The sequence below is a fragment of the Anolis carolinensis genome, chromosome 2 (assembly GCF_035594765.1).
Source record: "Anolis carolinensis isolate JA03-04 chromosome 2, rAnoCar3.1.pri, whole genome shotgun sequence".
Taxonomy (NCBI): Eukaryota; Metazoa; Chordata; class Lepidosauria; order Squamata; family Dactyloidae; genus Anolis; species Anolis carolinensis.
The window spans coordinates 171,637,914-171,657,004 of NC_085842.1; the positions used below are offsets into that span (position 1 = coordinate 171,637,914).

General features: G+C 44.8%; 1 protein-coding gene across 2 annotated transcripts in view; it reads right to left on the bottom strand.

Moving 5' to 3' along the window:
* The window catches only part of kif5a (kinesin family member 5A), a 96,431-nt gene that overhangs the window by 29,598 nt on the left and 47,742 nt on the right, over positions 1–19,091 (bottom strand). For both annotated transcript variants that reach the window (XM_003223624.4, XM_008115066.3), the window contains exons 8-11: positions 12,162–12,286; positions 4,703–4,807; positions 3,405–3,553; positions 1,187–1,335 (exon numbers count right to left, since the gene is read on the bottom strand). In XM_003223624.4, the coding sequence (XP_003223672.1) occupies positions 1,187–1,335; positions 3,405–3,553; positions 4,703–4,807; positions 12,162–12,286 (528 nt within the window). The remainder of the gene's footprint in view (positions 1–1,186; positions 1,336–3,404; positions 3,554–4,702; positions 4,808–12,161; positions 12,287–19,091) is intronic.

Genomic DNA, 19,091 nt, shown 5'->3' on the forward strand with positions numbered 1-19,091 from the left:
ACTGTGTGTCGCAACACAATAGTGTGTTGACTGCAGTGTTTAGGTGTGTCGCAAGAACATAATGGGAAATGTCAAAAAATTAGAAATGTATGTTATTATCTTGAAAATCATATTTTTAAAATATATAAATGAAAAGTTTTCATGAGATATGTTGTGCCCCCAAACATTTCATTATTACCATTGGATGCCAAAGGGAAAGTGATGCAAAGAAGGAAATGTACTGGATGGTGAAGTGGGGCAGGGGGCTTGGGTAGGAAGGTGTTCGTTATGCATAGCGGTAACTATGTCTTTCCCCCTCTCCACAATGGCTAGAGCTCTTGGTAGCTCTGAACTAACTCTCTCTCTCTATGTGTGGATGGATTGATGGACAGACAGACAGACAGATAGACAGATGGATTTTGCCACCTTCACAAGTGATTTTTACAGTGAACCTGATGTCACAATAGGAAAATCATGCATTTGTCTTATTCGGTTTGGAGGACAGGAATCTGAGGCTTTTCCTTGGATTCTGTGTTCTCAGGCTGGATCGACACTGCCCTATCTCCCAGGATCTGATCCCAGATTATCTGCTTTGAACTGGATTATCTGAGTCTACACTGCAAAATAATCTGGGATAAGCAGATAATCTGGGATCAGATTCTGGGATATAGGGCAGTATAGATCCAGCCTCAGTCATGTTTCTGCTACCTGTTCAATGCTGAGTCAAAACCATACTGCAAATTTACACTGAACAAGACTGACTGAACTGCACCGTGCACTGGTCTGACATTTTTGGTGTTCAAGGTTACACAAGCAGCACTGGTTTAAGAAGACAAATTGACTTATTTACTTCTATTTCGCAAAAATCAGTAGTCACTGTCCCTGGATCCAGATGTGGTCACAATTCTTGTCTAGAAAAACAATGTTTTATTCTCATTGACCCTTAACTGTCCTTGGTCTGCACAATGGTTATCATCCTGAATGATGAGGAAATGTAAAATGCTTTTTGGAAATAACAAGCTCATTTGTTCCAGAGGATATTTCCTACTTCTATGTCTACACGTGGGCAAAATAAAGGGGGATGTATCAATTGCAAAACCCACTACATTCGAAGAGGAGAGGTGAAAGGAAGAGAAAAACGAGCAAACAAGAGTCGATTCAACAATACAAACATGATCTTTCTTCTGATCAGCACATTTAGGCTCACCACTGCGCCAGCGGCCTAATTCAGCCTCCAGCTTGGCAATTGTCTCCTTCAAGACTTTATTCTTTTCCTTCTCCTTCTCAAACTTTTTCTTCCACTGCTCTGCTGTCAACTCCAAGTTCACTGATGCTGTATTCTTGATTGTCTTGGCCCTAAAATGGCAGAGAGCATAAAGAAGGTGCCTTTAAATGCTGCTGACATGGACTGGATAAATACGTGCCCATCCTTGCTGACCACCTTTCAGTCTGTTACAATCCATTTATTATTTCTGGTCTGAATCTGTCATCCTCACAGATCTGAAGCGGAGCAGACTCATGGTCCCAGGAGCATAGCATAGCCTTGGAATGAGTCAAACCACTGGCCCATTGAATGCAGCATTGCTGACACTGATTAGCAGTGTCAATCCCATCCCTCTTTGGAGACGTTGGAGATTTAATCTGTGGCTTTTGCATGCAAGGCATTGCTCTACTAATGAACTAAAGCTTTTCCTCTGAAATTGCCCTTCCCCAAAATATATGAACAGATGACAGCAGAATCAACTGCTCCAACGTGTCCTCTAGTAAGTAAGCATTTTGACTGAAGGAGAAGTGATGTTTAGCAAGTGGAGAAAATCACTATTAATCAAAATGGTGCTTCTCTATGTTAGCTTCCATCCAAAAAAATATTTAAGGCAGAACAACAAAGAATTTGGGGTGGGGTGGGGTGGGGGTTATAAACAATGTATTATAGCACCAGGCTTATGCCATATAATTATTTTTGTTTTATTTTCTTCCTAGCACTGCCAAAACTTGCATTTCCTAACATAATATAGATAGGCTAACATCACAACCTAGCCCAACACACAACACAGAATCTCAGAATATCCTAAATAGTGCCAAATGCTAGCATGCATTGCTAGACATAAAAGTGCCATAGGATTTTAAGGTGCAGCAGAATAACATTCATTATAGCATATGCTTTTGTGAGTGATAGTCCATTTCTAATTTTATCTCTTCAAAACCAACAGCACCATGACTTGCATTTAGAGAACTCAGACCTATCTTAATGGCCTAGAACAGTGGTTTCCAGCCCTTTTTTGACTGGGAACCACTTAACCAGGGACCACTTTGACCAGGGACCACTCTCCAACATTAGTACCAAAAGGGTTACAAATCAGTTTTTGGTCAACTTTAGGTTCAGTTTGGTTATTTGGGGTGCTGATTCAAAAAATTGCATTGAATAGACCACATCAGTTTTAATTTCTGATACAGAACATATGCCACTCAGTAGTCACCATCTGCTCACCCACAGAAAACCATATTTAATAATCTAGAGCTGATGTGGTCTATCCAGTGCAATTTTCTGAATCAGCACCACAAATAACCCCAGGAACAGGCCTAAAAACAAAGACACCAAGAAATTTTTTTTTTAGTTGGGCTGTGTTATTATCCGTGGATTTTGTTAATACTCATGTAAAAAAAAAAAAGAAGAAGAAGAAGGGAAAGGAGCTGAGGTTGAAAAAAATTCAAAAAGTGGAGCATCAGACCCCAAAAACTATCCCTAATGTCCATGGGCATATGGCCACGAGGAAGGGGGCATGGTCCATGGGTCATTACAATGGTGTAGTAATAGAAGGCCACAAACCATATGTTAGTTCTTGCAGACCACTGGTGGTCTGTGAACCACAGGTTGGGAACTACTGGTCTAAAAGCAAGCAGACTGCAGATGAGTTCCCATGACGTTAGCCCAAGCTACGTCTTTGTTATTATAATCTAAGGGCCTACATATATGGCAAACATATACTGACTTTATACAAGACTAACTAGTATGACTTTAACACCAAAAATAATCTTGAGTACTTCAATTAAGTAACAGAGAGGTTTGTAAGATATTTCATCCTTCACCCCCACCATATTACAATTCCCATGGTGATTCCAGTAAAGCAAAAAGAATAGGAGTTAACGTTAAATCACATTCAGCTACAGTGGGGACATAGCTAAAGTGATTTGGAATCATGGCATCTATGTATGTATTCAATTTACATCTCATCTTCCTTCTGCCAAAGAGACTCAAAGCAGCTTATGAAAATTAATGTTATATTTTCCCTGCAGGTTCCCAGAAGCTAGTAAGTCCCATATCAATCTATTTTACCAGGTCTTGGCTTTTCCCTTGTGAAGCAACAGCAGCATAATAGCCAACATCAACTCAAGGAAAGAGACAGAATAAAGGACAGGTTCATTACCGTTGTCCAAACATGAGAGTAGATTTGGTCTCAGCATCATTATAGCTGGAAGGGGAACAGCAGATAAACATTGTCGTGCGACAGTTTCCACCCAGGGAGTCCTGCAGGATCCGCGTCATTTTGCTGTCACGGTAGGGCACATAACCCTTCTACAGAAGACAACATATGGAGAAGTTGGAAAGACACATATCTAGTTCATGGCAAAAATTAATTTTATTTATTATAAAATATCTGCTTGAATTGGAACTACCAATAGTGTTCATGTTGGAAATAGCAACCTTCTCAAGCCGCCACTAGTTATATGTTGTGTATATAATTTAGATTGCTTACTGTATTGTATATGTGTGCATTGGTATGCAATTTTACCTTAACTCTTTATTGTGGGAGGAGCTACAGACCATGTGATCAGAACTGGGTTTGTTCAGGACTCAGACTCCATTTTAAAACAGTTTGGTTTAGACTTCAATAAGAACTATATACTAGTTGCCTTGTATGAATGCTGGTGAATGCCATTTTCCCAAAAAGGTTACCAAAATGTTATGGCATAACTTTTCAAAAGGTTGTGACTTCTGACAAGGTCATGCCTTTCCAAAGATCATAAAATCTCCAAAAAGATAAGGAGTTTTCCAAATTCCAAAAGTTCAGAGCTTATAGTACAAGTCCTAGAATCCTGTATCAGCATGGCCACTGTTTTATACTAAGTTAGACCACTGTTTGACCAAGCTCAACATTGGTTACACTGATTTGCAGAAGCTATCTAGGTTTCAGATAGGGTTTTTCACACAGATGTACATTTTCAATCTATCCTAACATCTGCTGACTGGTAATAGGATTTCTATTGCCAAACTCTCATATGGTAGGCCTTATGCCTTTCCCATGAGTCCAATGAACAGAATATTCCTTCTCATAATTTGCATCACTTAATTTTAAAATTCTTGTTGTTTCTCCCAAGGGTTGATCCTGAGTCGATATGGTTGTAAATGTTCTCTCTTTCAATTCTGTAGAATCCATAATTGTGCTGCCAAAAGTCAATGCAAGACAACCATCCACTTGTATATTAGCTATCTATATTTCCAAACACTTCCAAAAACATTAAGGTCTAAAAAAAATATTGAATTTTAAAATCCACTGAATCTTGACTCCTGAATTCAGGCTTCAGAAAGATTTTGGCAATAGCTAATTTATTTATAAGATTGTGCATAGCTCCTTGGCAGGATTTCTAACTGCAGCAGAGTTTTTTTCCTTGTTTAGGTGTGGATAACACCCAAGGTCTTGTCACTAAGGTAGGTAATGCTTACCGTGCCCTCAGCCAAAGCTGAGATGACATTGCCAAGCGCAGAGAGAGACTTGTTGATGTTCTTGGCCTCATCCAACACAGCACCCTCAGCTCCTGTCTTGCTGACCTGTCATGGAAAAGAAGAGCTTGATTATTCTAGTGGAGATCATTCTGGATTGGAATCCTAAAAGGGAAAATAAGATTTCTTCTCCCAATTGGGAAACCGTCAAGTCATTTGAGGAGAGATGACCCATAAAGCACAGTAACACATACATCCACAGCAACCTCCAAACATTAGGAACTGAAAACTGAACCAAATCCTTGGTGGTTGTTAAAGTGGTACAGCATTTCTGTGTTTTCAAATAATATGCTCTCACCTCTCACCTCTGCAGGAGTCTATTGTATACTATGCAGCTGTGGACAAGTCTACATAGAGACCACCAAACACAGCAATGCCCAAACACGAATCAAGGAACGTGAAAGGCACTGCAGACTAACTCACCCAGAGAAGTCATCCATAGCAAAGCACTTGATGAACCAACCTGGACACAGAATATTATTTGAGAACACAGAAATGCTGGACCACTCTGACAACCACCATGCGAGACTCCACAGAGAAGCCATTGAAATCCACAAGCACATGGACAATTTCAACACAAGGGAGGAAATCAGGAAAATCAATAAAATCTGGCTACCAGTTTTTTTGGTTTTTTTTTTTTTAAACCCTCAAAAATCAGGACAGTGAATAAAGAACGACACTCTGAAAGGACAGGTTGCTTACCTGTAACCATGTTTCTTCGAGTGTACTCTGTGAATTCACACTAATGGAGAGGCTGCGCCTGCGCAGGTCCCAACGGAAACTCTTCCCAAGCTGAAGTTTAAATTTTGGCGGTAGCCACGCCCCTCCGTCCCCGGAGGGCATATAAGGCAGCCCTCGGCGTCTCCTCCCCAGTTCCTACGCCGCAAAGGCAACGAGAAAGGAAGAGGGTTTGCCAGAGGGGAAGGAAGGGCGGGCTTGTGTGAATTCACAGAGTACACTCGAAGAAACATGGTTACAGGTAAGCAACCTGTCCTTTTTCTTCGTGTACTCTGTGAATGCACACTAATGGAGACTAGCAAGCTTAGGTCTCGGAGGCGGGCTAAGCAAACCCTGACAACGAGAAAACTGTCCAAACATATGTTTATTAAACATGAAAACATCAAAGAAACCCTGGTCCAAGGACCCATTAAGGTATTGCATCAAACACACGCCAAACACCGAAAGCAGTTCGGTCAGGCATGATATAACCCTTTAAGAGCACATGTGAAAAAAACAGGAGAACATCATTTCCCTGAGGGGAAAGGCAGTAGCAATAAGGCACAGATCATCAGGAGAGTAGTGCAAACATGTACCAAACAGGAAAAAACAAGAAGAGGGTCGCATGAGAAAAAAGCACCCACATAGAAGTCATAAATGCAGAAGGTTAGGACAAGCATGAGGATAAAACCGCCCTAGCAAAGGCGGCATCCTTCAAAGTTTTTTGGTCTAACCTGTAGTGAGACACAAATGTAAGGGGGTTAGACCAGATCGCTGCCTTGCAGATGGAGTCCAGGGAAATGCCCCTTAGGAAGGCAGTCGACGTGGAGAGACCTCTCGTCGAACGCGGGCGAACCGACGGGGGAGGAGGTCTTTTGGCTAGTTCATAGGCCAGTTCAATGGCCTGAGCAATCCAGTGTGAGAGTCTTTGAGAAGAAATAGGATTGCCCAGTTTATCTGGGGCATGGGCCACAAAAAGTTTTGGGGTCTTTCGAATGTCCTTAGTACGGTCCCGGTAGAACAGAAGTGCTCTACGCACATCAAGGAGGTGCAGTCTCCGCTCAAGGGGAGACGAGGGGTCTGGGAAGAAAGCGGGAAGGACAATGTCCTGGTTAAGGTGAAAAGCAGAGACCACCTTGGGAAGGAAGGTGATGTCCGGACGGAGAACGGCGCGGTCGTGATGAAAGCGGAGGTAGGGTTCATCGACCCGAAGGGCCGCCAGCTCCGAGGGTCTGCGCGCTGAGGTTATGGCCACCAAGAAGGCAACTTTCCAAGAAAGGAGACGTAGGTCGGTCGAAGCCAGCGGTTCAAAGGGAGAGGCAGTAAGCTGGGAAAGTACAAGCTCGAGGTTCCACCCTGGAGTAGGAGGTTGAGTCGGTGGGCAGATGTTGTTGTATCCTTTCAAGAAGGTCTTGACAAGGTGGTCGGAGAATAGAGATGGTCTACCATGTTGTTGAAAACACCAGGATAGAGCGGCCAGGTAAGATTTCATAGAGGCAAGAGAAAGTTTTTGGTCTGCCAGAGACATAAGGAAGTCCAGCACAATCGGTACCGAGGTTGGGAAAACAGTAATTCCTCGGGAGCGAAGAAAGGAGCGAAAGCGAGAGACTTTATAAGTGTAGGCCCTGGTTGTAGCCGGTTTGTGAGCTGCGCGGAGGACCTCCTGTAGGTTTTGCGGGAGGGAGGTCAGGCGAGAATCCTCCAAGCAGTGAGATGTAGAGAGGGGAGATCCGGGTGGAGGATCTGGCCGTTCTCCCTGGATAAGAGGTGTGGTAGAAGAGGTAGAGTGAAGAAGGTCGCCTTGGAGAGATGGAGAAGAGCCGGGAACCAAGATTGACGAGGCCAGGCTGGAGCTATCAGGATCGCCGACGTAGGTACCGACCGGAGATTCTGCAGGACCTTCGGTATCAGAGGAAAGGGCGGAAAGAGATAGATCGGTTCCGCCGACCAGTCCAGAAGAAAGGCGTCTCCCAGGCAGCCTGGAGAGGAGGACGGGGGGAGTCTTGCCCCGTATCGGGGCAGCTGAGCGTTCTCGGGAGAAGCGAAAAGGTCTAGAGTGGGGAAGCCCCATTTGAGAAAAAGAGAAAGAAGAGTCTCGGGGTCGAGCATCCACTCGTGGGAGGAAGTCGTCATCCTGCTGAGGGCGTCTGCCAAGTTGTTCTGGATCCCGGGAAGGTGAATCGCCGAGATTTGGATGTTGCGGGCTATGCACCAATGCCACAGCTGGGAGGAGAGGAGCATCAGCTTCCTTGAACCCGTGCCACCCTGTTTGTTGATGTAAAAGACTGCTACCGTGTTGTCTGACTGAATGAGTACAGATGTCTGGGAGATCAGGCGTGAGAAGGCTCTCAGAGCCTTGAAGATAGCAAGGAGTTCGAGAAAGTTTATGTGATTTGTCTTCTCGGAGGGAGACCAAAGGCCCCGAACAGTGAGACCCTTCATGTGGGCTCCCCAGCCGAAGTTGGATGAGTCCGTGGTTATGGTAGTGGAGGGAGGGGTCGGGTGGAACGGCAGACCCCTGCAAACGTTGGAGAGGGACTTCCACCAGAGAAGCGACCGACGAGCGTGAGGCGGGACCGAGAGAAACCTCGAGTTGGGGTGGCGGAATGGCTTGAAAGCGTCTATGAACCACCTTTGAAGAGGCCGGAGATGAAGCCTGGCGAACGGGGTCGTGAAGACTGTGGAGGCCATGTGGCCGAGCAGAACCTGGATGGATCGAGCCCGAACCCTCCGGTGGGTCTCGCAGAAAATGATTTGTTGGCGAAGGGCTAGAAACCTGTCGAACGGAAGGGAGACAGTTTGAGCAATTGAGTCGAACAGGGCACCGATGAAGCAGATCTTGTTCGACGGGGTGAGGTGAGATTTGTCGTGGTTTAATTGAAGACCGAGAGATTCTAGAAGACAGAGGGTGTAGTCGACGTGACGTCGGAGAAGGGCAGGGTCGGATTCGACCAGAAGCCAGTCGTCTAGATATGGAAAGACTGTGATCCCTTGGAGCCGGAGGTGGGCAGCCACGACAGCGACGACTTTGGTAAAGACCCTTGGGGCCGTAGCGAGGCCAAAGGGTAAAACGGTGAACTGGTAGGTCTGGTCGAGAACTTTGAAAGAGAGGAAGCGTCTGTGGTTTTCTCGAATCGCCACGTGGAAATAGGCGTCTCGAAGGTCTATAGACACGAAGTAGTCTCCGCGTTGAAGCATCGGGAGGATGGAGGCGATGGAGACCATCCTGAACTTGGTTGGACGTATAAAGACATTGAGCATGCGTAAGTCCAGAATTGGGCGGGGGCCCCCACCCCTCTTCGGGACCGTAAAGTATCTGGAGAAGAAGCCTTGAGGGTCCTGTACCGATGGAGAAGGCCGAATAGCCCCCTTGGCGAGAAGGGCGTCGACCTCTGCGAGAATTTCTTGAGAGGGGTTGGAGAGAAGGACTTGACCCGTGGGCGGGAGTTCTTCGAATTCCAAGGCATAGCCTTCTTGGACAATTTTGAGAACCCAGGCATCTGAAGTAATAGATTTCCACCGGTGAAAGAAGGGAGCCAGGCGGTCTAGAAAGAGACCATGAGGCTGATTTGGTGAAGGGGAGGGGTGTGGAGGCATGAGAGCTGCATCGGTACCGAAGAAAGAGTCTTTGGAAAGAGAGATGGCGTCAGGAACGCCGGAGAGGTTGAGCAGCAGTGGGGGTGGCTCGGCCGCGTTGTCTTTGTGGCTGAGCGGCCCGACGGGGTTGCTGGCGACTTTGGTTGTTTGATACCGAGGGACGCCGGAAGGATTGATGGCGGTAAGAAGGAGGCGGGAAGCGTCGAAAGCGTTGAGGAAACCACTTGGTGCGGTGAACCTGGGGTTGATCGCCGCATTTAGTGGCCAGAACTTTAAAGTCGTGGTTGGTTTTTAGTTTGTCGTCGGTGCCAGAGTTAAAGAGGCCCATGGCGTCGAAGGGGAGGTCTTCGATGACCTGCCTTGAGGAGGAAGACAGACCGGAAGATCTCAGCCAGGCGTGGCGACGAATAGCAATGGCGTGGGCAATCATCTTGCCGGCCGTGTCGCCCGTATGCTTAGCCATCTGGATTTGATGATGCGCTAACGAATCGGCCTCTTGTTGGAGGGTGGACATGACGGACCGGTCTTCATCCGACAATTTAGAGAAGAAGGGCTGAGCTTTCTCCCAAAGGATCTGCTGGTATGCCCCCATACAAGCCCCATAGTTCGCCATTCTACAGAGTAGGAGAGCTCCGGAATAGAGCTTTCGACCGACCGCATCGAACCTCTTGCCCTCTCTGTCTGCAGGGGTAGTGGATTCACGGCCGGAAGACTGAGAAGCTTTAACGACCATGGAGTTCGGGTCGGGATGGTGTTTAAGCCATTCTAAAGTGTCGTCATCTGTACGATACCAAGACTCGATTCTCTTCGAGGTAGGAGGGATCGAGGAAGGAGTCTTCCACGAAGATTGGATGACATCTAGGAGATAAGGCAAAAATGGCAACAGCGTGGCTGGAGGGGCCTGGGCTTGGACCCGTTTGAAGACTGGGTCAGTAACTGCCTTGGAAGTCTGTTTGATTTCTAGACCCAGGGCGTCGGCCATTCTAATCATTTGTTCGGAGAAAGCCCGAATGTTGTCGGTAGGCGAAGGAGGGTCCACCTCATAGGCGTCATGAGGAGGAGAGAGATCAAGGCCTAAGGATACCACCGAGGCCGAGAGAGCGGAATCAGGGCGATCTATATCGATCTCATCGTCCCCAGCCCCTTGAGGGGACTGGGGGGGAGATGACAACACAGTCTCTGGTGGCGGCAAAGCCTCAGGAGCAGAAGCCATCTGTGGGCGAGTATCTTTGGAGGCCGAAGCCTGGGCCGCTCGAGCCAGGCGAGTGGTCTGTCTACCCCTTTCCGGTGTCGAGGTCGGGGGAAAAAGCTGCTGGCGAGACGGACGATGAGAGACAGCAGGTCGAGGAGAAGGCACCCTGACCACTGTCTGAGTGGAGTGGTGGGGTGAGTCCTGCAACTCGCCATCAGAAAGTTGTTGAGGAGAAGTTTGGCGAGGTCGCTGAGCAGGAGCGATCGGAGAGGACCTCCTAGAAGAAGTCGCCGAAGAAAGGACGTCCATCTTGGAGGAAGCAGAAGAGGAAGAACGTTGGGTAGCCCTCTTCTTAGCGAGTGGTTGTTTTGATGGAACCCTCAGGGATTTTCCCGGCGTGGGAGGGACCATCGCTGAGTCGGATTGGGACCGACGAGCTTCCTCGTGAGCCCTTTTAAGGGCGATCTTCATCGCAGAGGTCGACGGAGGAGCCCCAAGATGGGATCGGGCCGAAGATACGGAAGCCACCGAGCTCGATGTCGAGGAAGGGCCGACCCGACCAGAACGTGTCGACACCGTAGCCGTGGTGAGTGTGCACGGTGGTTTAGCGGCCTTAGACGATCTGGAGGCTCTGGACGCCTTAGACGAGATCGAAGGGGCTTTAGCTGTTGAAGCCGACATCGAACCCGGATTAAGCGGCGGCTTCGTGCCCGAAGTCGACGGAGCGGGTTCAGGGGCAAGCGATTTTTCGTAGAGCGCCGCTCTAAGCCTCGCGGCTCTATTCTTTCTAGCCTGAGCCGTTAGGGCCAGGCAGAAACGGCAGGTACCGACGACATGTGCCTCTCCGAGGCAGTAGAGGCACTTGGCGTGGCCGTCGGAATCAGGAATTTTAGCAGCACACTGAGTGCAGCGCTTGAAGCGAGTCGTAGACATGAGAATCCGAAGTGAACCTTGCGGCGGAAAAAAAGGAACTGGGGAGGAGACGCCGAGGGCTGCCTTATATGCCCTCCGGGGACGGAGGGGCGTGGCTACCGCCAAAATTTAAACTTCAGCTTGGGAAGAGTTTCCGTTGGGACCTGCGCAGGCGCAGCCTCTCCATTAGTGTGCATTCACAGAGTACACGAAGAAAAAACAGAAATTCCAGACATGAAGCAATCAGGGCCAGTTAACATCTCCCAAAAAAGGATTCAGCCCAGCAGAAAGCAGCCAGGATTTAAAGCTGCCAGGCTATTCAATGCTAATCAAGCTGATCAATTGCAACATTGACACTCGCCTCAGGCAGACAAGAATTCTTTCTCCCTCCCTGGACATTATTCCACAGATATATAAATCTCACTTGCTTAGTTTCCAACAGACCTCACAACCTCTGAAGATGCCTGCCATAGATGTGGGCGAAACATCAGGAGAGAATGCTTCTGGAACATAGCCATGCAGCCTGGAAAAGTCACAGCAACCCAAAAAAGCAGTTGTAGCAAATGGGAACAAATATGGTACTGGTGATCCCTGACATACTGCAGGAAAAATGTTTTCTGTTTCTCCACATTAGACAACCTTAGAAACACCAATTGATTCTATGCCTTACAAAACTAGAGTCTTCATAAAATCTGCCAACTGCAGGGGATGGGAGTGTGCAGTACCAGACACATGCATACACAATGGGTCCAAAGGGCTTTAGGGCAGGCAGGATAGGTTATCTGGGTGCCCTGACAAAAAAAGACAGGGAAACAAGATGCTTTAAATAGCTATTGTTTCTGATTAGAAGTTGTTTCAAGGCACCGCAAGGAACGATATGGATTTTTGATGTTGGACAGGTGATCTTTATGGAAGCATGTCCGACCCTGCCTGCCTTGGCAATCACGACAGGGACACCAAGTCTTTCCAAATCCTCCACTGCACCTTCTCACTCCCAGCCAGATCCACCAGGTAAAGCTTCCCACTCAGTTTCTGCTCAGTCTCCATGTTCTCCTGCTTGATGTTGATGAGGAAGATGCTGTGACTGCGAGAACTGTGTTCATTCATGTCTGCAAAACAGAAAGAGACAAGATGGAGGGGTGCCAGTATTTTGTGCCCCAAAGACAACATTCTGTTTTTCCTGTCAAGGACTGCTTTGAATTGAGGGTTGCATCACAGTGGTGGGCTAAACCAAGACGTTTTGTTGCCTAAGGCAAAGGAGAAGATGCTGTTTCTACCTCGTTCCATGTGAAGAAGATGAGTGGGTTAACAGCTGAATTTAACTTCAGTCCTAATAAGAGGATCGTGTTCTCCTAGTAGACAGTTTTCAGCTAATACTGAAATAATATGTTTATTGTATATGACCTCATTTGTTTTATGACTTGTTTTATTGTTGATTGATTTGTTTTATTGTTGAGTTTTTTACATTGTCTGTTTTGTCTGGGCTTGCCCCATGTAAGCCGTCCCGAGTCCCTTCGGGGAGATGGTGCAGGGTATAAAAATAAAAATACAATTATTATTATTATTATTATTATTATTATTATTATTATTATTATTATTCTGATAGTGAATATGACTAAAGAGCCTAAATTAGGCTGAGTCCTGACATCTTCCTTTCTCTTGCCCTATGTTTTCCCCCACCCAGTGTGCAAAGGATGGTTTTCCCAGAAATGAGTTGGAGTAATTGTTTATTTACAGATAACGTTTGAAATTGAGGTGATATCCATATGAAATTAGGCAAGGAGACTCCGTGGCCTGAGAAACACAGCTTACCCACTCTTACCCATAGGAGAAACCTTGGGCAGAAATTCTGCACATGTCATTCACTTCTGTTTAGTATTACACAAAACACAACCAATACTGTACAATTAATTAATTAACCCCTTTGACTGCTATGGCTCAATGCTATAGAATCATGGGAGCTATAGTTGTATAAGCCCTTTACTCTTCTCTGCTAAATAGGAGCCTCACCAAACTACAACACCCACGATTCATAGAATCATAGTTGGCCATAGACCTCGTGGGCCATCCAGTCCAACCCCCTGCCAAGAAGCAGGAAAGCCACATTCAAAGCACCCCTGACAGATAGCCATTCAGCCTCTGCTTAAAAGCCTCCAAAGAAGGAGCCTCCACCACACTCTGAGGCAGAGTTCCACTGCTGAACAGCTCTCACAGTTAGGAAGTCCTTCCTGATGTTCAGGTGAAATCTCCTTTCCTGTCGTTTGAAGTCGTTGTTCTGCGTCTTAGTCTCCAGGGCAGCAGAAAACAAGCTTGCTTCCTCCTTCCAATGACTTCCCCTCACATATTTATACATGGCCCTCGTCATGTCTCCTCTCAGCCTTCTCTTCTGCAGGCTAAACATGCCCAGCTCTTTAAGCTGCTCCTCATAGGGCTTGTTCTCCAGACCCTTGATCATTTGGGTCAACACATTCCAGCCTGCCAATATCTCCCTTCAATTGTGGTGCCCAGAATTGGACACAGTGTGATTCCAGGTGTGGTCTGACCAAAGTGGAATAGAGGGGTAGCATGACTTCCCTGGATCTAGACACTATACTCCTGTTTATGCAGGCCAAAATCCCATTCGCTTTTTAAGCTGCCGCATCACATTGTTGGCTCATGTTGTCCATGAGGACTCCAAGATCTTTTTCACACATACTGCTGTCGAGCCAGGCATCCCCCATTCTGTATCTTTGCATTTCATTTTTTCTGCCTAAGTGGAGTAACTTGCATTTGTCCCTGTTGAACTTCATTTTGTTAATTCCAGCCCATCTCTCTAATCTGTTAAGATGGTTTTGAATTCTGCTCCTGTCTTCCGGAGTGTTGGCTATCCCTCCCAGTTTGGTGTCATCTGCAAACTTGATGGTCATGCCTCTAACCCTTCATCTAAGACGTTAATAAAGATGTTGAACAGATTCCATAGTACAGTAGAGTCTCACTTATCCAAGCCTCGCTTATCCAAGGTTCTGGATTATCCAAGCCATTTTTGTAGTCAATGTTTTCAATATATCGTGATATTTTGGTGCTAAATTCGTAAATACAGTAATTACAACATAACATTACTGCATATTGAACTACTTTTTCTGTCAAATTTGTTGTATAACATGATGTTTTGGTGCTTAATTTGTAAAATCATAACCTAATTTGATGTTTAATAGGCTTTTCCTTAATCTCTCCTTATTATCCAAGATATTTGCTTATCCAAGCTTCCGCCGGCCCGTTTAGCTTGGATAAGTGAGACTCTACTGTATTAAGCCATGGCAGTTAAAGGTGTGTTACACTGCCTTAATTCTACAGTGTAGATGCACTCACAGTCTTCAACTTAGGCCCCTTCTACGCTGCCCTGTATCCCAGGATCTGATTCCAGATTATCTTCTTATTCCAGATTATATGGCAGTGGAAACTCTCATAATCCAGTTCAAGGCAGATCATTTTGGATTAGATCCTGGGATAGAGGGCAGTGCAAATCCAGCCTATCTAGTGGTAGAGATACACAATAATGTTGAATAATAATAATAATAATAATAATAATAACAACAACAACAACAACAACAACAACAACAACAACAACAACAACAACTTTATTCTTATACCCTGCCCCATCTCCCCGAAGGGACTCGGGGCGGCTTACATGGGGCTATGCCCGGACACAACAGCACAAAATCAAAACAAAAAACAATAAACAAATCAACCAACAATAAAACATCAACATGGATAAAAACAGTCATAAAAGGTCAATATACAAAATAATGTTGAAATCATGAGTTGGATCAAAAGATCTGGGCCAAGGGAACCAAAGATGTTATGAGAAAAATATACTGCTCCCCAATGAGTTTGCAGAAACACTTCTGCCTCTCTGCCTTTCTCTTCCTTCCTTCTTCCCTTCATTCCTTACTGCAGTTTCTAAATAACCTGTTCCCGAAATGCTACAAAAACCCGAGGAAACCATTAGACCAGGGACTATTAAGGAAAGAACATGCAAACATTAGAGGCCACGCAATTGATCTGTCAGACTTGGAAAGGAGATGACTCATATTGTTGTCAACCTTCAGAGAAGCAGAACCTAATGTCCAGGGCCCGGCTTTCACAAAACCAACAGGAATCAAAACAAACAAAAGATAGTTGGCAAAAGCATTGGAGGCATGATTATAAGAATAGCATGTGGGGAAGAAGGAGATACATTGGAACTCTCTCTCACACAGAGCAGTACCTATTGATCTACTCACATTTGCATGTTTTCGAACTGCTAGATTGGCAGAAGTGGGGGCTAACAGCGGGCGCTCACCCTGCTCCCCAGATTCGAACCATCAATCTTTTGGTCAGCAAGTTCAACAGCTCGACGGTTTAACCCACTGCACCATCAAGGGCTCCCTCCCTCCCTATCTCTTTCTCTCTCTACACACACACACACACACACAGTACATTCATACACATGCACATACACACACACTTGTGCAATGTGGATTATATTTTAATTATAAAAGGAGTCTTTAATGGAGACATCATGGCAAACCCAACTGAGGTCTGAAGTGAGACATGCAGTAGTGTCAATGGTGATTTCTGAAATACAGGTCTTTATCTGGATAGTCTCCATAGCAACATGTCCATGGAGAGTCCAAACATACCTACGCCTGTCTGATCTGAAACAATTTCCAGCAATTTTCACATCTATTGGGGAAAGAGCTTTTGCAAAGCCATACTCCAAATCCTTTAGATTACAAGAGCAGTAGGTCATAACACCACCACATTGATGGAAAAATCCATTTTTTCTCCAGTTAACTTGGCAATTGCAGTTTAACTCAGAAGGTGCCAGACAGACAAAGGGGGTCATGATAGGCAATGGCATTGTCCCTGTTAAACAAAAGGTTCTGGGGCTTTCACCCTAAAACCTCATGACAAACCCAACTGAGGTCTTTAGTGAGTAGGCTACAACCAGCCTACTTGAGGGACTGTATCTCTTTCTACCAACCCACTTGAACCCTAAGATCCTCAGGAGAGGCCCTTCTCTCAGTCCCACCATCATCGCAGGTGTGTTTGGTGAGAACGAAAGAGAGGGTTTTTTCGGTGGTGGCCCCGCAGCCACAATTGGCACCCTCCTTACTGGCCTTTTGTTTGCAAATTAAAACCAGACAAAGGATAATAGGCACTGCCAGTCTGATATTTTGATAATATTTGACAAATAACTTCAGTGGCCGGAGGTTATGGATATCTTTAAATGATGCTTGCTGTAAGTTTTTAAATTGTTTTATTTGATATGTTAATTGGGTTTTTATATCAGGATATGAGGTTTTAACTGATTATGTATTGTGATCGGATGTATTTGTACAATTTTATATGTTGTATGCCGCCTTGAATCCCACCCACGGGAGAAAAGTGGTATAGAAATGAATTAATAACAACAACAACAACAACAACCCTTAAATCCACTGTACTGCTGGGTACACTTCTCCACCCCAGTTTGCAAACAGCAGACCAATCTCTTGCCTGTGTTTTGTATTTAGCAATACTGATAGCAAGAGACTGAACTAGCACATGTTGTCTCTAGAGGGCAGCAAGATTGTGGTTTATGATATCTAACTCACAGTTGGCTTAGAGACCCACATTATACCATAGTGATGCAAAGAAGACAAAAGGCTTCTGTTGCCATTATGACAACATTATGACATCACTTATATATTCCCTATCCATCCCAGTTGCATTGACTGGCCTTGCCTAATCCATAGCTGAAATTTTCATTTCTCACACAAAATTCATTATTAGTCATATATAATAGTAATCTTCAATGTTTATTTTCTGATTACAGCAACAGAAATCATGTATGCCCAGAGACGGAAAGAACCAGATATACCGACATAAGAAGATTGGCTGATGAAAATATGTGAATTAGCTCAGAAAGAAACATTGACAGTGTTGATTAAGAAGAAACCCTTGACTGAATTCAAGAAAGGCCAGGACATATTTATTACTTTTATACAGCAGAGATGGGGACAATCTTCAATTATTGGTTTTCTGATATAGACAGGTGTTATTAAAAGTAGAAAGGTAAAAATAAAGTGATACTTATAGAGACCAAAAATAAGAAATTAAAATGAACAGTCAACAAACGAGAGGTCTATAGACTAGGCATGTGCACGGATTTGGTTTCCCCTGTTTCCTCTGTTTCCTTCAGTACCTTTGGTACTTTGGGGACACGTAACGGTAAGGGTCCTTCCGGTACAAAAACCCGCCAGACATGAAAGCAGGAGCCAATCTCAGCTCCTCCTCCCCTATTCAGCATCACAGTTGAATCATTTTGATTTTTCTTTATTTTTGTGATTCTTTTTATTTAGTGGGACTGACTGGGAGTTGAGGAGCCCTTGGTGGTGCAGTGGGTTAAACCGCTGAGCTTCTGAAGTTGTTGACTGATAGGTCGGCAGTTCAAATCCAGGGAGAGGGTGAACTCCTGCTGTTAGTCCTAGCTTCTGCCAACCTAGCAGTTCAAAAACATGCAAATGAGAGTTGATCAATAGGTACCACTTCTGCAGGAAGGTAATGGCGCTTCATGCAGTCAGGCCAGCCACATGATCTTGGAGGTGTCTACGGACAATGCCGACTCTTTGGCTTAGAAATGGAGAAGAGCACCAACCCCCAGAATCGGACACAACTAGACTTAATGTCAAAGAGAAACATTTGCTTTTACTTTACTGGGAGTTGGGGACCTAAGGGACGGTGAGTGGCGTGCGCACACGTGTGCGTTTGGGGGCTTGGAGATGGTGAGTCACCTTTTTCTCCTTCCCTTTCTCACCTTTGGAAAATACTTTTAAAAATAATCATTATTATTAATAATAGTAATCCCCGCAAACAAAAAGAAAAGCCTACCTCTCCTCTAGAGTAGAAAGCAGAAACAGTTTTAAGGAAGCATAACCAGCAAGCAGAAATGAGATTTCAGGCACTAAAAACAGGGGATTTTAAAGATAGTCCAGGGAGGATAGCTCTACTGAGCTACAGGTCATGGCTCTTCCTTCCCTGGGCCTCCTTAAAATACCTCTTAGAAAGCTGTGTGGAGTGCTGGTGCTTTTTTTTTTTTCAAATCTTTTTTATTAAGTTTCGACATATTAGTGTACATATATACATAAAGATTGTGCACACAGACATACCAGGGAGAGGAAAACATACAAGGAGAAAGAAAGAAAAAAGAAAAAAAAAGAGAAAAAAAACCCAAGAAAAACAAACACATTAAATCACAAAACAAGTTTAAAAATTGGTGGTTTGACTTCCACATCTCTGGCGAAATGGATCTAACTTTCTCTAATGGTCGGTTATTTCATCTGTGGCCACACTCGTTTCTTCCTTCTCAGTTTCTGCTGTTCATTCTCTTCTTCCTCCTTTCGGTGGGGGTTTCAGTCTGTTCTTACTTCAGATATAGTGTTCAGTTTTTACATTGAACTAAAATAGTTCAATTCCCTATTACGTATTTTTAAATTCCAGGTATTTTTCTATCTGTTGCCAATTTGTCTCTTTTCTTGGCCTGCCCTGAGTTTTTGCTATAATGTAAGTTAATCTGTCCATATTTTTTATTTCGGCAACTTTAATAAGCCAATCTTCTTTCTTGGGGGTTTCTTTTTGTTTCCAAAGCCTGGCATAGGTCATTCTTGCCGCGGTAGTTAAATACGTCATTAGTTTCTCTTCATTCTGATCTTGAGATTCTGTAAAGATTCCTAACAGGTACAGTTCTGGGAGCTTTTTTAATGTTCTATTTAACATTTTTTGTATTATCTCGTGTACCCTAGTCCAATACTTTTTAGCTTTTTTACATTCCCACCATATGTGATGGAATGTCCCTTCTTTTTTATCGCATTTCCAGCATTTGTAATTATTAGTTTTATTAATCATTCCTAG